This window comes from Cervus elaphus, chromosome 5, assembly GCF_910594005.1.
Source record: "Cervus elaphus chromosome 5, mCerEla1.1, whole genome shotgun sequence".
Lineage (NCBI taxonomy): Eukaryota > Metazoa > Chordata > Mammalia > Artiodactyla > Cervidae > Cervus > Cervus elaphus.
Window position 1 is genome coordinate 61,484,978 of NC_057819.1, and position 25,961 is coordinate 61,510,938.

The 25,961-nt window shown below is 36.4% G+C and overlaps 1 protein-coding gene across 1 annotated transcript in view; it reads right to left on the reverse strand.

Annotated features, from left to right (window-relative positions):
- Positions 1 to 25,961, reverse strand: part of IQCM (IQ motif containing M) — a 307,184-nt gene that overhangs the window by 219,006 nt on the left and 62,217 nt on the right. Inside the window, exon 5 of the mRNA XM_043900747.1 lies at positions 18,969 to 18,983. Coding sequence (XP_043756682.1) covers positions 18,969 to 18,983 — 15 coding nt within the window. The remainder of the gene's footprint in view (positions 1 to 18,968; positions 18,984 to 25,961) is intronic.

The window sequence follows — 25,961 nt, forward strand, 5'->3', positions numbered from 1 at the left end:
AGAATCCATTAGAATAATGGAGTAGCCCTCATAATCTACAAGAGCCAGGTACAACCTTATAAATGTCAGAATAACCATTTCCAAGGCAAATCATTCAACCAAACAGTAATTCAAGTCTATGCCCCAACCACTAATGCTGAGCAAGCTAAAGTTGACCAGTTCTATTAAGACCTACATACCTTTTAGAAGGAACATCAAAATAAGATGTCCTTTTCATCATAGAGGATTAGAATATAAAAGTAGGAAGTCAAGAGATACCTGCAATAATAGGCAAATTTGACCTTGGAATACAAAATGAAGTATGGCAAAGACTAAGAGAATTGTGTCAACAGAACATGCAGGTAAAAGCAAACACCCTTTTCTAACAACCCAAGATATGACTGTCTACGTGGACATAACCAGATAGTCAATACCAAAATCAGATAATGTTCTTTGCATTCAAAGATGGAAAAGCTCTATACAGTCAGAAAACACAGGACCTGGAGCTGACTGTGGCTCAGATCATGAACTCCTTATTACAAAATTCAGGCTTAACTTGAGGAAAGTAGGGAAAATCACTAGGCCATTCAGGTATGACCTAAATCAAATCACTTGTGACTATACAGCAGAGGTGACAAATAGATTCAAGAGATTAGATCTGGTAGACAGAGTGCTTGAAAAACTATAGATGAAAGTTCATAACATTCTACAGGAGGCAGTGACAAAAACCATTCCAAAGGAAGAGAAATGCAAAAAGGCAAAGTGGTTGTCTGAGGAGGCTTTACAAATTGCTGAGGAAAGAAGAGAAGTGACAGGTAAGGGAAAAAAGGGAAAGATATACCCAATTGAATGCAAAGTTCCAGAGAATAGCTAGGAGAGATAAGATCTTCTTAAATGAACAATGCAATGAAATAAAGGAAAATAATACAATGGGAAAGACTAGAGATCTCTTCAAAAAACGTGAGGATATCAGGGGGATATTTTATGCAAGGATGGGCATGACAAGGATAGAAAAGGTAAGGACCTAACAGAAGAGATTAAGAAGAGGTGGCAAGAATATACAGAAGAACTATATTTAAAAAAAGATCTTAGTGACATGGATAACCACAATGGTGTATCTCACATAGAGCCAAACATCCTGGCGTGTTCTGAAGCATCGCTATGAACAAAGGTAATGGAAGTGATGGAATTCCAGCTGAGCTATTTCAAATCCTAAAACACAATGTTCTTAAAGTGCTCCCTCAATATGTCAGCAAATTTGGAAAACTCAGCAGTGGCTACAGGACTAGAAAATGTCAGTTTTCATTCCAATCCCAAAGAAAGGCAATGCCAAAGAATGTCCAGACTTCATACAATTTTGCTCATTTCACATGCTAGCAAGATTATGTTCTAAATCCTTCGAGCTAGGCTTTAGCAGTCTGTGAACTGAGAACTTTCAGATGTACAAGCTGGATTTAGAAAAGGCAGAGGAACCAGAGATCAAATTGTCAACATGTGTTGGATCACGGACAAAGAAAAGAAACTCCATAAAAACATCTACTTCTGCTTCATTGACTATGCTAAAGCCTTTGACTGTGTGGATCACAACAAACCATGGAAAATTCTTTAGAAGATGAGAGTACCAGACTACCTTACTTGTCTCCTAAGAAACCCATATGTGGTTTAAGAGGCAACAGTTATAACTGGACATGGAACAACTGACTGGTTTAAAACTAGGAAAGGAATATGACTAGGCTGCATTTTATCACTCTGCTTATTTAACTTATATGCAGACTACATTATGGGAAATGCTTGGCTGGATGAATTACAAACTGGAATCAAGACTACTAGGAGAAATAGCAAGGACCTCAGATATGCAGATGATACCACTCTAATGGCAGAAAGTGAAGATGAACTAAACAGCCTCTTGATGAGGGTGAAAGAGGAGAATGAAACACCTGGCTTGAAACTCAACATTCAAAAGACTAAGATCATGGCATATGGTACTATCACTTCATGGCAAAGAGAAGGGGAAAAGTGGAAACAGTGACAGAATTTATTTTCTTGGGCTCCAAAATCACTGCAGATAATGACTGCAGCCATGAAATTAAAAGACCCTTGCTCCTTGGAAGGAAAGCCATGACTAAACTAGACAGCAAATTAAAAAGCAGAGACATGACTTGGCTGACAAAATCTGTGTAGTAAAAGCCATGATTTTTCCAGTAGTCATGTACAGATGTGAGAGTTGGACCATAAAGAAAGCTGAGCACTGAAGAACTGATGTTTTTGAATTGTGGTGCTGAGAGACTGTGTTTCTGAATTGTGGTGCTGAGAGTCCCATTGATGTCAAAGAGATCAAACGAGTCAATCTTAAAAGAAATCAACCCTGAATATTCTTGGAAGGACTGATGCTAAAGCTCCAATACTTTTTCCACTTGATACAAACAGCACTCATTGGAAAAGACCTTGATGTTGGGAAAGACTGAAAAGCAAAATGAAAATGGGGAGGCAGAGAACAGTTGCATACCATCACCAACTCAATGAACATGAATTGGAGCAAACTCTGAGAGACAGTGGAGGACAGAGAAGTCTAGTGTGCTACAGTCCATGGGGTCACAAAGAGTCGGACATGACTTAACAACTGAAAAACAACAAAATACATTTTATAGTCTTAGTATTGATAAAATAGGGCTTCCCAGGTGGTGCTAATGGTAAAGAACCCACCTGCCAATGCAGGAGACAGAAGAGACATGGGTTCGATCTTTGGGTCAGGAAGATTCCCTAGAGGAAGGCATGGCAACCCACTCCAGTATTCTTGCCTGAAGAATCCCATAGATAGAGGAGCCTGGAGGGCTTACAGTCCATAGGGTCACAAAGAGTCAGACACAACTGAAGTGACTTAGCACGCACACATTGATAAAGGGTAGACATATATATACATACTATGTAAACACAAGTCAAAAGAGAGCTGAAAAACCTTTAACTTTTTATATTCTATATTTTAAATGTGTCTCAAATACATTACCTAGTTAATATTTTCCCCTTATACCCTAAAATTCTTTGACTTTTACCTGGAGGATTTTGTTCATTTTTGCTCAATGTATATGATAGCAATTATAAGTGAATATAAGTAATAGTAAGTTTTTACTTGTATTTACCTTCTCATTGTCATTTTCTATTTTACCACATGTTCCTTTCCTTGCTCCTCTTGCCCTCATTTGTGTTACATACTATATTTAATGCTATTTTTAACCATCTGCCAGTTTGAAAGTCACATAATTATGTCAGTGATTCTAGATAAGAAAAAGTACATATTAACAAAAACTCTTTAGGACTTCTCTGGTGGTACAGTGTTTGGGACTCTGCTTCCATGACAAGGGCACAGGTCCAATCCCTGGTCAGGGAACTAGGAGCCTGGGTGCTGCAAGCTTTGCAGCCCAGCCAAACAAACAAAAACTCTTTAGGTTTTTCCCCTGCCATTTACCTTAGATGGGGCATTCTCCCTCTGGACGGAGCATATGGCTGTTAGATGTCTCCACAGTATTTCCCTAGTATCATTCTTGCCTTCGCTTCAAGTATTTGCTACTTGTCTTTCTGTGCTGAATATTAGATAATTTCTTTTAACCTTACCTGTCACTTCACTGGTTATCTCTTCTGCTATATCCAATATGTTACCAAGCATGCCGATATAGTCAATATGCCTTTATTTTCTAGAAGTTCTGTTGTCTTAATTTCAAATTTATGCCACTTTTTATAATTCCCTATTCTTTAAAATTATTTTCCTCTTATTTCTTTAAACACAGTTAAGAATAATGGTTCTAACATTTGAATCTGATCATTCCAACACATGTATCTGAATGAGCCTGTTACTACTGTCTGTCTTCTCAGCTGGTTTTGCACCTTCCGTACTGTTTCCTTATATGCTTAGATAACATGAACCTCTTGACTCTCAATGCCCCTAAAAATTAATTTAATCTCCTTTCATTCAAGAGGATGTATACACCTCCTTCTGCCTGCAGCCTGGGAGCATTTACCAGTTGGAAGTCATCCTAAACTAAGTTCTACTTCTCTGTCTGTAAGTACAGAACTAAGTAGCACTGGCCTATATTTCTATTTCCTGATATAATAATCATTGGCAGGTCTCCAAACATCTTTTTCCCAGTTTAACAAAGATACAAGACTAAACATAACACTAAAACAAGGAAATCAGTATGTCTCAATGGTTCAATATAGCTGCTATAAAAATCACAATGTGTATTTTAGGAATACTTTAGAGGTGCTTCACAAAAATATTATTTATCTATTAAAAAAAATTGTGAGTTAGGATAATCAGCTAATCCATTCTCTACCAAAAGATACTACAGCACATGTTATGAGTTAAATTGTGTCTGCCAAAAATATGTTGAAGTCCTAAACTCCAACACCTCAAAATGTCATCTTTTTGGAAACAGGGTCATTGCAGATATAATTAGTTAAATTAAGATGATGGCATACTGGACTAGGAAAAAAACACCATCACTCAGTCATGTCTGCCTCTTTACAACCCCACTGACTATAGCATGCCAGGCTCCTCTGTCCATGGGATTCTCCAAGGCAGAATACTGAAGTGAGTTGCCATTGCCTACTCCAGGGTATCTTCCTGACCCAGGGATCAAACTTGGGTCTCCTGCACTGCAGGTGTATTCTTTACTGTCTAAGCCACTATGGAAGCCCAGAGTGGGCCCTTAAATCCAGTGTGACTCATGTCCTTATAAGAAAAGGACAGACACACAGACACAGAAGAAGAGAGCTATGTGAAGTCAGAAGCAGCGACTGGATCATGCTACCACAAGCCAAAGAATGCCTGGAGTATAACAAGCTGGAACAGAAAGAAAGAAAATGTTGCCCCACCCCAGTGGCTTCAGAAGGAGCATGGCCCTGCCTACACTTTAGGTTTGAATTTCTAGGGTCCAGAACTGAGAGAGACTAAATGCCTGTTGTTTTCAACCACTCAGTTTGTGGAGATTTGTTATGGCAGCCATAACAAACTAATACACCTTATTAAAATGCTATTTTTAATTTTATGTCTTATCAGTAACTTTTGAAGAAATTATGACTATCATTTAACATAAAAATTAGGCAATGATAAGAGATTTGTGTTAGACATTAATGTATGAACTATGAATTCTTCAGAGGCTTGCTTCTTGGCATTTGCTTTAGTTACTCAAAATATTATGTGCCTTCTCATTTGTAAATTTTGGGGTGAAAATACAGACTTTTCCCCTTCTTATCTTAGAACTAGTCCAAAAATAAGAATAAAAAAGAAAAAATCAGAAAAGCAAACTCCTTAGGTGAAATGAGACATCATCCACAATTTAGACGCACAATATACAAGAAACAGCTTCCAAATATAAGTTGAAGTTAAATGAGAGTGGAGGAAGGGAAAGTTAGAGATGCCCATGCTTGCAGATGTCAGACAATGCAGGGAAGAACTCCCTAAAATAGCTCCTCTGCCTGAGGAACAAACCCCTTTGGAAAAACAGTACTGAGACTCTGTAACAGCAAAAGCACTATACTTTTACAAGGTCTCAAGAAGTCGAGAAATGAGGCTGACTGAGGAATCACACAAATCAGTGTGATTTGTTATTGTTAAGGGGCTTGTTGTTGTTAGGCCCCTTGTTGTTAAGGGGCTAAGGAGAGAGAGTCAGCAATATGAGCGGTCCTTCAGAGCGGAGATAAAATGACTGGGGGGATGTAAAAACTAAAGGAAGTGTTAGTCACTCAGTCATGTCTGACTCTTGGCAACTCCACGGACTGTATCCCGCCAGGCTCCTCTGTCCGTGGATTCTCCAGGCAAGAATACTGGAGCGGGTAGCCATTTCTTTCTCCAGGGGATCTTCCTGACCCAGGGATTGAATCTGGGTCTCCTGCATTGGAAGCAGATTCCTTACCATCTGAGCCAGTAGGGAAGCTCTTGTGTACAAACAGGGACCTGTGTCATTAAAGGTGATTCCCATTAACGTGGAACTCTGCTCTGACCACTAAGATATATAAAGCTCCAAGCCACCTACAAGTGGCTGGTCTAGGAACAACTCACCACAAAGTGAGTAATGAAAAACAGGAGGGACTAGTATAAAAAGTATACAGAAAACACTGTAGAAACAAATAAAATGGAAAACGTGCTAAAAAAATTATGATGGATGACTACCACAAGAAAAATGCTTGCAGGTGGAAAAAAAGGATGGAAACTAGTGCCACAAACAGTGTACGCATTCTGACCTACACATTCTGACAATTCGCCTATGGCCTCTGGAGGGCAAAAAAGGGTAATTGTTTCTATTAAAATAACGCCCTGAAGGAACACTAAAGCTGAACAAAGATATGGTCAGACAACAGAAATAACCACTTGAGCTGAAGAAAAAAATAAAATCATTTGCATAAATAAAGACATATATCCTCAATGGCATTATGTTAAGTGAAATTAGTCAGACAGAGAAAGATAAATAATGTATGATCTCCCTTATATGTGGAATATATGTGTACATATATATATATATCATTTATACACACAAATACTAAGCTTATACATACAAAGAACAGATTGATGGTGGCCAGAGGCAGGGGATAGAGGGTGGAAGAAATGGGTGAATGCTTTTGTTTTATGTTTGTTCAACTGAATTTTTTAGAAGAAAGAAATGAAGACTGACTATTGGACAATAAAAACAGGACTGACAGAAGTGCACAACATGAAAATCAACAGGGTAAAGAAAGATTTTTAATGAAATAAAAGAAAATGATAGACATAGAAAATAGGCAAAGGAAGAAAAAAACAACAAACAATAGAACAAAATATATTAAGGACATAGTTTAGAAGAAATTACTAAAACAAAATTAGGATGTTATAAATTGAAGGACATACTTTATATCAGGAAAAAACTGGGTAATTAGGAAAGTGTAGTACTCTTTCAAACCCAAAAATCTGACTGATGGAACAGAAAGAGAGCATAGAAACATACCTATATATACATACATGTAGTATATGGCTAAGTGTCTTAAGTGTCTTATGGTGGCCCATAAGACAACAGGTAAAGAAGGGGCTTATTAGTAAATATTTCTAGAAAAATTGAGTGTCTCTATGACAGGGATGTTGGGGAGAATGGGGAGGGATTATAACTTGATCTTTCTCTCACACCTTGCACAAAAATCACCTCCATTATGCTTAAAAACCTAAGTAAATACATGAAAGCAATAAATAATTTAGAAGCTAGTAATGGATGTTAATTCAATGACCTTCAGGTGACAAAGAATTTCATGTTTTTAAGACAAGATTAAAAAAAAAAACAGTCATAAAGGAAACACTGGTAATTTTCCATTTCCACTTATCAGAAAACACCATAGAAGAGTACATAAAGACAAGCCATGAAGCTGGAGAACTTTTTCAACACATGCAACTGACAAGGGTACAGTTTACAACATTTTACAAAGAGGTTTTTTTTTTTTTTTTACAACTTAATAATAAAAAATAGTCAACTCAAAAGAAAATTAGAAAAAAAGCCAACAGAACAAGAATTTTTAAAGAAGAAACCCACATGTCCAAGAAGCATATGTTAAGAATGCTCAATCATCAAAAATTAGAAAAATGCAAATTAAACAATTTTTAAAACACTGAATCCCAACTAATGGTTGCAAATTTATGCATTTAACAATTTCAAGACCTGAAGAGGTTGTGAGCAATGGGAATATTTGTTCTCTGCAAGTGTAAATGTGAATTAGCACCACTCTTTTAATATTGTTCAGTCACTCCGTCATGTCTGACTCTTTTAATATACTTTGGCATTATTGAGAAGTTTAAGGTATACACAATCCATAAATCAAAAAATTATCTCCTTGGTATAAACCCTAGTGCAAGTTTACACATGTACACCAGGAAATATATACATATGGTTCACAACAGTCCAAAGGGAAAACAACTCAGGTCCATCAAGAATAACCTAAAAACTTCATATATTTATAAAGAGCATTCTGTACAGCAGTGGAAAGCAAGCAGTATTGTAGCAGCATGTACAAATTTTACAAGCAATGTTGAGCCAAAGAGATAAGGCACAGAAAATGCATGCAGTACAATTTAGCTTACATACATTTTAAAAATATGTACAAATAATTCACCATCACTCTGGATGACAGAACTGGAGAGAAAAGCACAGACATTGTTAACATAAAACTTAACTAGTGGCTAACTCTCAGGGGTGAATAAGTGTTCTTAGTGGCAAGGGTGAGGGTCAGGGTGATAATAGGTCCTAACGGTGTCCTGTTTTATGGGCCGTTTAGTGTTTACATGGACCTTGCCTCCTTGGAGGCTCAGGCAGTAAAAGAACCTGCATGCAATGCAGGAGACCTGGGTTTGATCCCTGGGTCAGGAAGAGACCCTGGAGAAGGGAATGGTTACCAACTCCATTCTTGCCTGGAGAATTCCATGGACAGAGCAGCCTGGCAGTCTACAGTCCAAAGGGTTGCAAAGGGTTGGACACAACTGAGCAACTAACACTTTTGTTTTCATTTTAGTGCTTACGCATGGTTAACTGTGCAACTCCATAAAATTCTTCATCATATCATACCAGGTTTTCATTTATTTAGCAGTCTCTCTGTCATGGTACGGTTTAATTTGCTATTTAAAGTTGTGTCCCTTGAGCATGAGGACATTGGCTGGGCAAGTGCAGACCCACATAGGTGTGCTGACGGCATGCGCCCATGGGACCTTCTTTGATCCTGCATGCAGACCCACACCTGGGCTGGAACCTGGAAGTGGGTGGTCAAGACCTCATCCTTGTAGATGGAGAAGAGAACAGGAGGTGGAACCGACTGGGAACCAAGGCACCAAACCCCCAGTGCATATTTCATTATCCTATCAGACTACTCACAAACCACAAATTTAAAGATAAAATTATTAAGAATTTCACTATGACAACCACAGACCATTAAACCCCAAGCACTGATTCCCTTCTGAGGATGGAGTCCTTCATGATGGAAAGGCTGAACACCCATGAAGCCAGCCAGATAACATATATATATAATGTTTTCTGTACATTTCCATCTGTGTGTTACATTGTACGTGCACATTTATGAGCCCTTCTATTTCTTTTGCAAGTGCCTGAGCACTGGGTCAGACCTGAGCAGAAGGGAGTTGAGAAGATCTGAAGTGACTGTGCCATTAACGTTTTAAATTGGCTATCAGGCTGAAACTTAGTTACCAAAATTACTCATATATCTAAATGCAGACTTCCGTGTTTAAAGGCTGTTTCATAAATTAAGTATTTATAATTAAGATCACAGCCAATTAATTCCACAGCATGCTAAGCAATTGAACGTTTAATTGTCCTTGGCTACACATTCGATGCCAAGAACCTCCTACTCTCTACCTTCCTTCCTTTCCATTCACATATAACTGAAAAAAACATACTATGTTTGCTGTGATAATTAACCTGATCTAATAGAAGTAGATACAAATAGATTACCATGTAATACATGACTTAATACAGATTTCAGAGAAGAAATGGTATGGAAGAGAACAAGCAAGGTGCTCTGTTTATGTTACCTCAACACTTTCACAATAATTTTGAAAGGCAGATACACATATCTCATTCCTACAAAAGGACTCTGAGGTTAGAAACAGTAAATATCCTAACCAAGGATTTCCAAGTGGTGAGTGAGTACACAGAGTTCTATCTTACTACAAACTGTCCTATTACTTTTCCTTGCTTCCTTTTCTTCTTTTTTTAAACACTTACTGTCCATTCACTATGTGCCAAGCATTATCAAAGAAGTGAGTGACCAAGGTCTGGAGCAGCCCCAAACCCAAGGCTGTGTTCTCACCATGGTAACATGTGGCCACGCACATGTGAAACATAGCCAACATGAAGTGAGATGTGCTCTGTGTTAAAAACACCAGAATTCAAAGACTTCAGTAAGAAAAAAAAAAAAAAAGGATGTTAAACACGTTAATAATTTTTCATAGTGATTACAAATTGAAATGATATATTTTATTATATGTTTTGTGTGTGCTCCTCTGCCCATGGAATTCTCCAGGCAAGAATACTGGAGCAGGTTGCCATTTCCTGCTCCAGGGGATCTCCCCAACCCAAGGATCGAACCCGCATCTCTTGTATCTCCAGCATTGGCAGGCAGATTCTTTACCACTGCATAACTTGACATATGTTTTAGGTTAAATAAAAAGTGTATTTAAAATTTATTTCATCTGCTTCTCTTTACTGATTCAATGTGGCTACTAAAGAATTTTTAATTCTAAGAATCTCACATTTTACTTCTAAGGTACATCACTGGCCTAAAGATAGTCTCTCAGTCTTACTTTGGATATACAAATGAATTGCCTACCTGTAATTTTTACATTGCAAATCAATTTCAAGATTATGTTGAATAAGAAATTTCAGATTTGAATAAACTATATTTTAAGATTGAGTTTGAATAAGAAATCTCTTGTAATTCACTAAGGAATACATCTTCCACTCATCATCAATATTTATCAACTATATATCCAATCTCTCTTGAAATTTTAAAAACTGGCCTAAAATTAACTAAAGCTTGTTTGTTCTTTTGTTTTTTTTTTTTTTTTCAATCCTGACAGAGTGTATGGGGAACTGAAAAATACCTGGATTCAAGACACAAGTACTCTTATAATGGATCAAAATAGTATTTACACCCCAAAGTATCTTTTATAAATATGCTGAACACTTTTAATATCATAGCATCCATCCTCCAACATGAAAAAATTCTGCTGCATAGAATTTGGTACGTCAAAAATATTTCTCACATTTTCCTAAAGAAGATGAGGCAAGATATGTTTTCAGACAATAAAACACTTGTGTTTTTATGAAATGTCTATTAATGTGAGCAGTGGGGAATCATACACAACAGCTCTCTTTCTTATTATATTTTTACATACTGAAAAAGCAAAACAAATCAATTTATAATGGAACATAAAGGCTAATAATCTAAAATTGTATCAGGTACGGTAACATTATTGATAAACTGACGAAACTGACTGAAAATGTAATTTTTAAAAATATGTACAAACCAGATCTGAAAGAGACACGTGCACCACAATGTTCATTGCAGCACTGTTAATAATAGCCAGGACATGGAAGCAACCTAGATGCCCATCAGCAGATGAATGGATAAGGAAGCTATGGTACATATACACCATGGAATATTACTCAGCCATTAAAAAGAATTCATTTGAATCAGTTCTAATGAGATGGATGAAACTGGAGCCCATTATACAGAGTGAAGTAAGCCAGAAAGATAAAGTAAGCCAGATGCCAACAGTATACTAACGCATATATATGGAATTTAGAAAGATGGTAACGATAACCCTATATGCAAAACAGAAAAAGAGACACAGATGTACAGAACAGAATTTTGGACTCTGTGGGAGAAGGCGAGGGCGGGATGTTCAGAGAGAACAGCATCAAAACATGTATATTATCTAGGGTGAAACAGATCACCAGCCCAGGCTGGGTGCATGAGACAAGTGCTCGGGCCTGGTGCACTGGGAAGACCCAGAGGAATTGGGTGGAGAGGGAGGTGGGAGGGGGGATCGAGAAGAGGAACACATGTAAATCCATGGCTGATTCATGTCAATGTATGACAAAAACCACTACAATATTGTAAAGTAATTAGCCTCCAACTAATAAAAATAAATGGGAAAAAAAAACTAGTAACAATAAAGAGCATGATTAAGATAAAAAAAATATGTACAGTTGTAAGAAACCAATTTAGGCTATATGGGATCAACTGAAGTAAAACACTCAAAAAATCATGAAAATTTACATGAGTCTTTAGTTTATAACATTGAATCAGTGAAGTTGCTCAGTCATGTCCGACTCTTTGCGATCCCATGGGCTGTAGCCTACCAGGCTCCTCTATCCATGGAATTTTCCAGGCAAGAGTACTGGAGGGGGCTGCCATTTCCTTCTCTAGGAAGAGCTTCCCAACCCAGGGATCAAACCCAGGTCTCCCACATTGCAGGCAGATACTTTACCCTCTGAGCCACCAGGGAATCCAGGGAAGTTTATAACATTATATGTACCACAAAATACCCAATTTATAAGCTCATCTTATATCAAATCATTCTGTTTTGCCTTGAAATACAGACTTCAGTTCAGTTCAGTCACTCAGTCGTGTCAGACTCTTTGCGACCCCATGGACCGCAGCAAGCCAGGCCTCCCTGCCCATCACCAACTCCCGGAGTTTACTCAAACTCATGTCCATTGAGTCGGTAATGCCATCCAGCCATCTTATCCTCTGTCATCCCCTTCTCCTCCTGCCCTCAATCTTTCCCAGCATCAGGGTTTTTTCAAAATAGTCAGGTCTTCACATCAGGTGGCCAAAGTAATGGAGTTTCAGCTTCAACATCAGTCCTTCCAATGAACACCCAGGACTGATCTCCTTTAGGATGGACTGATTGGATCTCCTTGCAGTCCAAGGGACTCTCAAGAGTCTTCTCCAACACCACAGTTTAAAAGCATCACTTCTTCAGCACTCAGCTTTCTTTATAGTCCAGCTCTCACATCCATACATGACTACTGGAAAAACCATAGCCTTGACTAGACAGACTTTTGTTGGCAAAGTAATGTCTCTGCTTTTTAATATGCTGTCTAGGTTGGTCATAACTTTCCTTCCAAGGAGTAAGCATCTTTTAATTTCATGGCTACAGTCACCATCTGCAGTGATTTTGGAGCCCCCAAAAATAAAGTTTCCCCATCTATTTGCCATGAAGTGATAGGACCAGATGCCATGATCTTAGTTTTCTGAATGTTGAGCTTTAAGCCAACTTTTTCACTCTCCTCTTTCACTTTCACAGGGAGATATACTCAATATCTTATAATAACCTATAATGGAAAAGAATCTGAAAAATATATATATCTATATAAATAAAGATTGAGGGGCAGGAGGAGAAGGATGAGACAGTTGGATGGCATCACCAAATGAGTGGACGTGAATTTGAGCAAACTCTGCAAGATGGTGAAGGACAGAAAAGTCTGGTGTTCTGCAGTCTGTGGGGTTGCAAAGAGTCAGATACAACTGAGCAACTGAACAACAACATATATAATGTGTGTGTGTGTGTGTGTACTTATAACTGAATCACTTGGAAGTAACACAACATTGTAAATTAACTATACTTCAGTTAAATAGGTAAGTATACACAAGGCAAGCACCAACTACTTCTCACCCCACCTGCTGTGATACAGTGGCATTCTGCATAAAACAATCTATTTAGAGATTTTACTATTTTAGATTTTGCTACTTAAAAAAAAAAAATCTGTCTTCTGCTTCCAAAATGAGATGAGATTCCATCCCTCCCTTCAGCTGCCTTCACACAGTGTCAGAAGGCAGGAAAAGAGAACATGTTCTTTTCCTCTGCTGAGACTGAGTGCTGTGAACTGAACTGTGTCCCCACAAAACTTGCATGTTGAAACCCTGTCCATCAACATGACAGTATTTGGAGATGGCTCCTTTGGGAGATGATTAGGTTCAGATGAGATCATGAGTGTGGGGTCCTCATAATGGGATTAGGGGCTAGAAACAGACCAGAGACCTCTTTCTCTTTGAATGTATGGTCTGAGAAAAGGCCAGGTGAAAAAAAACAGCTACAAGGCTGCTGCCTGCCAATAAGGAAGAAGTCTCCCATCAGTATCCAACCATGCTGGCACCTTGATCTCAGATTTCCAGTGTCCGGAACTGTGAATAAACATATGTTGTTTAAGCCATGCAGTCCATAGTATTTTCTCATGGCAACCCAAGCTAACTAGTACACTGAATAAGCCCTAGAGTGGCAGGCAGACGAAGAAGGCTACACATGTACATGGAAGAGAATTCTCTGATAATCATTGGGGGAAAAAATGAAATGGATATTTACATCCAATTAATGAAAGGCAACTATCAGACTTAACTAAAATAAATAATGGGCTTCCCTGATAGCTCAGTTGGTAAAGAATCCTAGGTTTTAAAAAGATGCTAAGGGAATACAATTGGAAGGAAATAAACCAAGTTGTTAACTATGGGAAGGGTAGAAGCACTAATGGACAAGTTTTTCTTTTCTCCAAATGTTCTTTAATATGACTGATTATATCTATATTTATAACAAAAAGACAAAGAAACTAAAAATTTGCTATTGATCTTAATACGAGTCTAATGGCAAGGGTTTTATCTTAAGCTATCTTCACAGGGGAACAAAAACTATTTATAAAGCATTTTTTGAGATCTCATATGTCTATCACTTTCTATTGGCTATTTTTAAAGGGGGACTGATGTCCTCAAAGAAAAATCATTCATTTGACTGAGAGAAGACTGAGAGAAGACTAATTAGATAAAAATACCATATATAATCCCAGTGGCTCAGCAATAAAGAATCCATCTGCAAGGCTGGAGATACAGGAGACATGAGTTCAACCCATGACTGGAGATTCCCTGGAAGAGGAAATGGCAACCCACTCCAGTATTCTTGCCAGGAAAATCCCATGGACAGAGGAGCCTGGTGGGCTACAGTCCACTGGGTCACAAAGAGGACACAACTTAGCAACTAAATACATACACACATCATATATAACAGAATTTAGAAAGTGTTCATTGTTAGGAAGAGCCTCAATGAAGGTTTTTCATCAGAGTTGACCAACATGATCAGGAAAATATATCAATTAATTATAATTCATGAAATAATAATGCACTATAGAGAAAATTTGTATGGCTAAAAAGTTGGTTCAAATTTTTAAAAATAAATAAATAAAGTGGACTGACTTTTAGCAAAACTGACCGAAAAGAAAGAGTGAGGAACGGAAGGAGAGAGAGAGATCATATGTGTGCCTAAATAATTAATACCAAAAATTAAAAAGAATACATCAGCAAAAATATTATTATGGACAACTTTATGGCAATACTCTTGACAATTCAGACATATCCTTACAAACATAACTTATTAAAACTGAAAGAAGATGAAAATAGCTCCATAAAGACATTTTATCCATATAAAGAAATGTCCAGGTCAAGTGGCTTTACTAGTGAGTTTCTCCCAACATTTAAGAAAAATATAGCAGTCTTACACAAATTCTTCCAGACACAGAAAAAAAGAGGAAACGGTTTCCAACTTATTGTATAATGTCATCACCTCAATACCAAATCCTGACAAGATCATTACAAACAAGAAAAATAATATGCCATTTCTCTCTTCAATAAAATTCAAAATCTCTCAAAAGAATATTACCAAATTGAATTTGTATTAGGTTTATTCCAGGGTTAAACATTAGTTTGACATCTGAAAACCAATGAGTTAATTCACTACATTAAAAAAAACAAATGAGAGAAATCATACAATCATCTTAAGAGATAAAAAGAAAATTAGTTGATAAAGTTCAACATCAATTCATGATAAAAACTCTTAGCAACCTAGGAAATTTTAGTATAATAAGGAGAGTGTATAACGAACATTATATATACATTATACTTAATGCTAAAGTATATAATACTTCCTTTTAAGACAGGGGATGAGACAAGAAAGCTTCTCATCACTTCTGTTTTATGTAGTACAGGGGGGTGTTAACCAACACAATAAAGCAAGAAAAAAATAAGTAAAAGCTCTAAAATGGGACAGAAAGAACAAAAACAGTCATCATTTGTGGACAAGGTGATTGTGTATATAGAAAGTCTAAAATGATCAGCGTATAACCAGATAAACTACTAGAAGTAGTAAGACAATTTTAAAAATGTCACAGGGACATAAGGTCCACACAGAAAGATGAACTGTATTTCTATATTCCAGAAAAGAGGGTGGTGGTGAAATAAAAATTTAAATACCATATAAAACAGCATCAAAAACATCAAAATGCCTAAAAATACATCTTTTTCAAAATGCAAAAAACTATAAAATACTGCTGAGACCATTCTAAAAGGCCTAAATAGAATGGTATTTCACATCCATCAGTATTCTTTCTAAAAATTTCTAAGGTTTTATTAAATCTTAATCTATGTAGAATCAAGTAAACCTAAACAAACATTAGCTTTAATAATTAATAACAACTACAGTATGGTTTGTGAGATTAAAGTTTAAAAAAAGACAAAATTGAAATAATGGACAATGATAGTATAAAATTCAAAATGGAGGCAGAGCAAACCTAAAGTGCTTCACAGCCCTGTTATTACCCCAGAGAAGATGACATTTTTCCTCACTTACTCTATTTAAATCAATATTATTTGTTTATCAAAGACACCTTAAATAAAGTGAAAAAATTAGTCACAACAAAACTAACAAAGGATTAGTAGCAAGAATTTAAGAGAATTCCTCCAAATCTGGGGTGGAAGCAAAGGAATAGGATTTGTAAGAGGCACACAAGCAGATGACAGTTGCCGCCAATACTACAGTCCTTTGGCTGTGGGATGATTTTGTTTGTGTTCATTATAATACAAAATAAGACAAAAAGTAAATCAGAAGGCAGTTCATGGACAAGTGAAGATATGCATCATGAAACAAGGATTTCTATTAATCTAATTCTAGATACCTGAGGCTGGACAACAAACACAGGCACATACAATTGTTGATAGACAGGTAGAGAAAACTGATGCTGTTCTTTGTTTTGTTTTGTTATTTTGTTAATTAGGAAAGCTGTAGACCACCAGGAATAAGTATAAGTCCTAAAAACAAATTCAGCTCTGTTCAGTCAGTCAGTCGTGTCCTACTCTTTGTGACCCCATGGACTGCAGCACACCAGGCCTCCCTACCCATCACCAACTCCCAGAGTTTACTCAAACTCATGTCCATTGAATCGGTGATGCCATCTAACCATCTCATCCTCTGTCATCCCCTTCTCCTCCTGGCCTCAAATCTTTCCCAGCATCAGGGTCTTTTCAAATCAGTCAGCTCTTCGCATCAGGTGGCCAAAGTAATGGAGTTTCAGCCTCAACATCAGTCCTTCCAATGAACACCCAGGACTGATCTCCTTTAGGATGGACTGGTTGGATCTCCTTGCAGTCCAAGGGACTTTCAAGAGTCTTCTCCAACACCACAGTTCAAAAGCATCAATTCTTCAGCGCTCAGCTTTCTTTATAGTCCAACTATCACATCCATACATGACCACTGGAAAAACCATAGCCTTGACTAGATGGACCTTTGTTGACAAAGCAATGTCTCTGCTTTTTAATATGCTATCTAGGTTGGTCATATCTTTTCTTGCAAAGAGTAAGCATCTTAATTTCATGGCTGCAATCACCATCTGCAGTGATTTTGGAGCCCAAGAAAATAAAGTCCGCCACTGTTTCCACTGTTTCTGCATCTACTTGCCATGAAGTGATGGGACCGGATGTCATGATCTTTGTTTTCTGAATGTTGAGCTGTAAGCCAACTTTTTCACTCTCCTCTTTCACTTTCATCAAGAGGCTCCTTAGTTCTTCTTCACTTTCTGCCATATGGGTGGTGTCATCTGCATATCTGAGGTTAATGATATTTCTTCCGGCAATCTTGATTCCAGCTTGTGCTTCTTCCAGCCCAGCGTTTCTCATGATGTACTCTGCATAGAAGTTAAATAAGCAGGGTGACAATATACAGCCTTGATGTACTCCTTTTCCTATATGGAACCAGTCTGTTAATTACTCTAAGAAATATTAAACCTCTATGGAATCAGGCTTTCTGATATTTTCTGGTTTTATCATTTTTGCCCTTTCCTGGCAGTCCAACCAAGATTTTTAAATTATTTCTTATCATATTTAACTTGTATTTTCCAGTGACCTGTATCCAGAAGCTTTTCCTTACATAGTTGTTCACCACATACTCAAAACACATACACACACAAGGCTGTAATTTTTTTCAGCTGTAAATTTTTTATTGAAAATGAAAACAGCATATTTGAGCTCTGTTGGTGAAAATATTATTCTAATAAATTAGATAAATTTCTCACTGAATAGAAAAAATATGAAAATTGATGCCACTCTTTTAGAAAATATAATAGCAGTATCTTCATTCATCCAACAAAATATAATGAGCACTTTCTATGTTCCAGGAATGATTCTGGGTCCATAGGCTTTAATAAATAGTTAATTATGACTAACTACCTGCATTCATGGAGATTACCTTCTAGCAGGAGAAACAGACAAAACCAGAGAAGTAAAATAGTAGTAAAATGTCCTAATGCCTTAAGTGTTAGAGATCAAAATAAAGCAGGACTGGTAGATGGGGCTGGGAGGCACAGCTGCTACTATAATAGGCTGGTCAGGGATGCCCCACTGATCAGAAAGCATTTGGACAAAGCCCAGAATGGTGGCTCAGTGGTAAAGAATCTGCTTGCAATGCAGGAGACATGGGTTCAATCCCTGGATTGGGAAGATCCCCTGGAGAAGGAAATGGCAACCCACTCCAATAATCTTGCCTGGGAAATCCCATGGACAGAGGAACCTGATGGGCTCCATGGGGTCACAAGAGTCAGACACAACTTAGCAACTGAACCACCGCCATAAGAATCAGTAATGGAGTGATGCTGTGATGTCAAGAGCTTTCCGGCAGAAAACAACATGTACACAGTTACTGAGTTGGAGATGTTAAGTTGAAAATGCCTAATAACAACCTAGGCAGAAATGCTGATTAAGCATTTGAATGTGAGCTGGAGTTGAAGAGAATGACCAGGCTGGAGATATAGATCTGGAGTCATCTGCATATAAATGATAGTTAAACCTATGGATTGAATAAAATTGCCAAGAGAATGATTATAGCTGAGAAAAAATTCAAAAAGTGATCTCCAGGCCTACGAACATTTTATCTAGGGAATTGCAGCTAAGAATTACTACTCTATTTATTAAGCACTAGGATGTATGTTATATATTTTACAAGCATTATCTAAAAAATTCTGGGTAGGTATTGTTATACCCCATTTAAACAATGAAGAAGCTGAGTCACAGAATTATTAACTTGGATGAGGTTTTCCAGCTAGAAACTGGGAGAGTCAGAATTCTAACCTCATTAGAGTAACTGCAGTAACTCCAATGACCTCACTCTTAATCACTGTGCTATACGGCTTTAAAGTGCAAGACTTTGGTGGTACAAGGTACATACTTTTATATACATATAAATAATACTACTATTATGTATGATACATTTTATAAGTCAGATGGATTGAAATCATGACTTTGCCTTAATTCCTATGTTTGCCTTAATTCCTATTTGCCTTAATTTCCTTTCCTTTTTCCTTTAAGAATAATTTTTTTATCCTAAAAAAAAATTAACTGGGCAACTTTAAGAGCCCAGTAAATTACCATACACCCCAGAGAAACCACAAGTTCTACATTCTTTCACAATTTAAGCAACATTCTGTTATTAAACAGATCTCAGTGGCTGTTTTCAGAGGTTCAGTGAAGCTATAACTTACTAGAGTTACAATAATATGTGGAGGAAAAGCTTTGTTGTGCAAATGTTTAGACTATAGCCTCAAAATGAACTAAAAAATTGACAAGCTTAAAAATATATTCATTATTTTTTCATCCAAGACACAAAGCCAGGACCATACCTCAGTTATTCAAAAAGAAAATCAACATTTTCCATATTTTGCTAACAGCTTACATAAAATAAGTTTATGACCACAGGGCTTCAGATATTTCTGCCCTTATTTTTTTTTAATGTTGCAATTATAAAAGAGCAGTTTAGCTTAAAACAAAACAAAATAAAATTAAAAATTCACATACAACAAAACAGGGATGAAATTCCCATTCTTACTGGATTAAAAATACATTTCAATTTAAGGGAAAAAAAAGAGCTACCCTGCGGCATTTGGAAATAATGATTTTTATTGCAATTTTTACCCTTTTCGCCAGTTCAACCTTTAAATTTCCCATGATGTTTATGGGTATTGAGAGACTTGGATTGTGAAACTAATAATCTACCCAACAATTCGCTTTTAAAACATGTGAAAAACACTGTATAACATTCTACTTATTTTTATGGTATCTGTGCAGTCTCCATGTAATTCTGATTAAACAAGAACTGTAAAAGTACTGTGTCCAGTGCTATCCTTTTGCATGTTTATATTCACTGCTGTTGTCATTATATTTTCCCAAGTTCTTTTTCCTTTTATCAGTTATCAAGTTTTAGCCTACTGCGTAGAAACAGAAACATAGAGATATATAGAAGAACATTCCATTCGAGTAGCTTCTCCTTTTATCTTCACTTATTCATTCATTTAACAAATGTTTATCAATTCCCAATATGTGCCAGTCACTGTGATAAGTATAGGAATTCTTTAGCTTCCAAGAAGCTATAGTTCCATTAGTATTGATAAATATTTTAGATATTTCAGCAGAACATTTTTGCCCAGATAGAATCTTTAGCAAATCTCAAATCACATCATGTAGGGATCTGCCCATTCTGCCAACCCTCTAGTCAGAATTTCACAATAATCTATAGCTAGTAACTGGGATTCTCTCAACAAATATTTTAGAAGAAAAGTCTTCCATCTTTTCTTTAGCACTAAACGAACAGTGGTCAAGCCCCTGTATAGTAAGATCTACACATACAGAGAAAGAAGATTCACATTTCTAATTTCAGATTAGAGCCATGAGAATTACTGAACCCTTCAGTGGACTGATACGCTCCCTACAAAATGGAAAGAGACGTGTGATTTACCTGAGGTGGATGGTATTTGAAAACAGAGGCTTTCATCAACCCTTAGGATGATTCTGAATAAACGCTAAAGTAAAGTGAAAGTCACTCAGTCATGTCCAGCTCTTCGCAACCCCATGGACTATAGAATCCATGGGATTATCCAGACCAGAATACTGGAGTGGGTAGTGGTTCCCTTCTCCAGGGGATCTTCCAAACCCAAGGATCGAACCCAGGAATCCCTCATTGCAGGCAACTTCTTTACCAGCTGAGTCACCAGGAAAGCCTAAGAATACTGGAGTGGGTAGCCTATCCCTTCTCCAGTCCATCTTCCTGACCCAGGAATCAAGGCCAGGTCTCCAGCATTGTAGGCGGATTCTTTACCACCTGAAATACCAGGGACGCCCTGAATAAACCCTAGACGTCACACAATTAGTAGAACTTCCACTATGTAGAAGCTTTCAGGGTTATCAAATTTCAGGATCATTATCTATTAAAACTATTTCACCCACTGGATCCTATACCATATGGGGAATTTTTGACAGCATTTACCTCTTCACATATATACTTAATTCTAGACTCAATGGAGACCTATACATTATTCTACAACTCTAAGGCTTCAAATTATCTAATCAAGCCTTAAAAGAATTTAAGCTATGGACAAATAAAACCAAAAATTTTAAACAGGCCTATTATATGTGTTCAAGATTCTGATATTATATTCACAAATACTAATAGTTTGGGTAAACACTAGTTGGATTAACAAAAATGCATTTGATGAACCTCCAGTTGATGTTTAAATTCTTTCTAAAGTAATCCAAACAAATAAAGGCTAGTAAAATTATTGTTGAATAAAGCAAATTTTAAACAAGAGCACCTTGAGAACCCAAGAAGGAGCTTATTCTGCAAATTTCAAAAAACTTATTCCAACATCAATCAAAGCCCTACTCTTACAAGAAAAGTCTTCTCTTAATGACAGCCTGAAGCTCAAGACATGAGTAACAAGTTAAAAAGAGGGAGAACTACAAAACAGCTTTCTTTGAATCAATAGCCCCCAAGTTATCACACAGCTGACCAAGTTCCAAACAGTTGTTCAGTCACACTTAAGGGACTTTTAGAGGTTCATCTATGTTTTCTTTTGAAGAAATATTAATACATATTTTGGTAAACAACAATAACTCAACTACAGAGAAACATTTAAAATTCTAAGAATGTATCCTTATAATTTTCTATAACTTTCAATATTTACACACATTAAAAAAATCCAATCTCTAAAGTTTGAATAAAGGAGCCGAACATTAGTTAGTACTAGTTGTTTCTGAAATCTCTATCTTGTGATACATTATTTGAAATGAGATACAAAAGAAATGACTGTTCAATACTAGCTGTTTGAGTCTGCTTTTTAAATGAATACTGAACAATGAAGAATCACCAAGCTGCTACTGCACTTAGGCAGTGAGACTCACCATGCTCTTTCAGCTGCCCCAAGGAAGAGGCGGTCTTGGGTCGTAAATGCAGGCCAAGGTTGATGATGGGGAAGGCAGAAAAGGAGTCCAGCTTTCTGTTTCCAAAACATGAAGCGAGAGCTTTGAGTGATTGACTAGCCCTTATTTTGTAATACAAACTCTAGTGTTGCAAGATTAGATGCTAATCAGAGAGAAAACCACTTCTCTCCTATCAACAGAGACTCTGACTACCTATCCTTGGTGCCCTCACTGCAGAGTAAGGAGCACACAGCAGGCCCTCTATAAACATTCACTATTGAATAAAGACAAAGTAATACCAAATTTTGCTGCCTCTGAGCAAGGATAATATGTAACTTTTGCTTTCTAAAAGAAAAACTCTAATAAAAATTAGAAAACAATACACATCACATCTGTTTCTTCCATTTTTCAAAGATGTTAAGTAACATGTTTTCCTATTATGACTTGGAGAGCTTCGACCAAGTCAGCTGAATCAAAAAATGGGTACCACGCAGAAACTTTGGAAAATGGAAATAAGCATAAGTAAGAAAACAAAAATTACCCCTAATTCACTACCCTAGTAGTGTGAGTAATAATTGCAAAGCTTTAAATTCTTCCTATGAGTTGAGCACTATTCTAACTTTTTACGTGTCTTACATTTAATACTCAAAACAAGCCTCTGGATATTTACTACTATTATACCCATTTTATAAAGGAAGAAACTAAAAGATTAGGGGTTAGATAGGCTACAGTTCAGATTACTCCAGTTAGAAATGGGTGGAGTCAGGATTTAAATCAAGGCAGTGGGATTTAGCGAACTAAGTAAACACCATATTACTATCTATCACCAACTCCATTTGTCATGATTAGCATGTGTAATACACTCCACACTTATGCTTAGGTGTACATAAATGTACATGAACTTTTTAGCTTATTTCTTATATTTGACAATATACAACTAATGCATTTCCTTATAAATGTACAAAGATGCACATCATTATTTTGGCCTAGAAATTCTAGACCAATTTGAATCTAATTTGAACAATTGGACTGTTCAAAATCCAATTCAATTGTGAATTGGAATTGCTAGTTCAAAAATTTTAGAAATGTTACAAAAATTTTTAGGATTTAAAAACATTCTGCCCATCAAAAAAGTATGGTCAAAAAGGAAAGTCTGTGACTGTCCTATTTTGAGTTTTATAGTTGGCATAGAGTAGGTGCTCAATAAATTAGTAAATCAATGAGGGATTTATAGGCTCTGTTAGTCTAGTTGTCACTCACGTGGTTCACGATTACACAGTTGACCAAAGAACTGAGATATCCCTTATATGACAAAATCATATTGTCAATGGAAAATATGAGAGGTTTGAGTATGCAGGCAGATTTGCCTAACTCCATTTGAAATTCTAGAATTTTATTTATATGCTACCAAGAACGGGGCCAAGGTACATAGTTGTAGTTTGATTTGCTTCCTTAAAACTAGTCCCTGGCTAAATATTTTTACACAAATCTCAAAATTAGAACTATTAATTGCATTTTTCAATGATTCTCTATTAATGAAAGATTCTGATAGAAGCAGACTAAAATTCATCCACTAAGCAAAATATTTTACAAACATTAAGATAAAATGCTAGAGTTAACACAAATGTGAAATGACATGAGGGATTCTATCATTATTTTATAATATCCTCATTCTGTTATTAATTAGAATAACCTAAGTACAAATAGTCATGTAACACATAAGAAACTCCCACTTATCACAAAACTAGGGGAAGAAGTTGAGGCTCATTTGTTTAAAATATAGAACGCATTTACAGAAATGCAGTTGTCATACCTTCAAATGTACCAAATATTATCAAGTAAAAAATTAGCTCCAATAGATAAATACATAATAAATAAATTTCCTTGATGGAAAATTAATATTTAGAATACACTCATGTTTATCATTGTTGTCATAAGAGTAATGTATAATTAATCTTTGAAGTTAGGATTCAAAGGTACATTGAATAACTTCACTTCCTTAAACCTAAATTTGAATATGCAGAAGTATTCAATTTTGTTTTCCTTTGCAAGTTAAACATGGAGAAATTTGGGGGGAAAAATAGACATTTATAAGATTCTATCATATTTCTTCATGTATTTTATAAAGAATTTCTTTTGCTGGGCCAATATTTTTATGGTCCACCTGAAAATATTATGGTTCATCCTTAAAAGTTAGTGTTTTCTAAGGCATCTTCTGGGGAATTAGAAGTAATTCACATACAACTCCTGTCACAGGACTCTATTTGTTTGGAGCAGAAACTTTCCCAGAGTCTTACAAACAGTCAGACAATTTATACTAATTAGTCCTAGCGCCTTCTCTGCATTGCTAACAATCTCCTACCTGATTTCCTGACTGATTCTGTTTTCCTTTCTGTCCTTTAGAGCCTCATGGGTCAGCTACTTCTAACGTTTGTGAAATGAAGCTAGCTCCAGGGGGTAGGAAACACATTATCCCCATAAGTCAGCTATAAATAAAGACAAGGCAGCCTCTGGTGGATTGATGATATTAAGGGTCTGTGTGTCCCAAGCTGTCACTGAAGTACTTTTAATTTCAAAAGGTGTTGACCTTCCTCATTAAGCAGGACATGTCTTCATTAACCATGGAATGTTAGAATGTCAAGAGACCTTTATCTTTACCAATTTCAGAAGAAACAATTCTTAAGGAAATACTCAACTCTCTTTAGAAAGACACGCTGAAAGATATTAAATGATCAGATTTATTATTAATGAGTGTCCCTAAATTATTCTTCTTCTTCCTTGGATCACAACTCCATCTAATATACTAAAAACAGTAGCTTTTCAAATTAGTTCCATTTAGCTTTTCTAGTTTTAAAGTTTACCTGAAATTCTCAACTCATTGGTTAAATTGCCATATTAACTACTCTTTTATCAGGTATCACTATGCTAGACTAACCTGGGTCTTGGGTTAACTCAAGTAAAGGCAAAAGTTTTTAAACTGGTAAATTTCCTACATAAATCATTTCTTTTCCTCTATAATCCATATGTTCTCTTACCATGGGTAAAACCAAATCCTTATTATTAAAGCTGTACATATATTCCACTCTTCCAAATTCCTATAGTATTACCTTTTACTTCTCAGCATGAAACTTGTAGTGCTAAGCACACCTTGCAGGTAAGTTTTGGAAGAGCCAAGACATTCCTTACAGCCATAGCAACATTTTCTTTAACTTCTGTTACCTAATACCCCACATTTCTGATCATGTTATATAATGAATTAACGTAAAACAAGCCACTGAAATATACATCTTAACAGAACAGCATTTACATCGTACAAGTATAAAAGTTCTTACAAAATGTGAAGAGCCTTTACAGTTTCTATCTGTAGCTTCAGGGCCAAAACTTATGTACACAATTGTAACATTATCCCAAAGGTTATGCTGCTATTCAGTGGACTAATTCAGAAAAGTAACTGACCCATCTCCAGACACCTTTAGACAGCAGAAGCAATGCTCAAAATTCCTGCCTTCAAAGTATGCTCTGTAGGATCAGCCTCATCTTCTGTTAGAAAACACACTAATTTACATTATTATATTAAAAAGGAAAAATTATCTTAACTCTGCTCCATAATTGCTGCAGATTAATTATTAAAATTCCAAACTTATGTAATATTACCATAAAATATGGCATTTTTCTCAAGAAAGCCACAAACTGGATTTGAGCTTATGCACTGTAAAACCCAGATGGTTTGCTTAACTATTCAGACATCCTCCAGTTCAATTCAAAAGTTAATTGAACTGAAAACTAAAATTTTGATAATTGATGTTCTTTGAGGTACTGAAGCAGAAGGATAAATTAGCCTCATGTGTGGGGTGTTAAGAGACTTGAGAAACCATGACAATTGGTCAAGAAATACC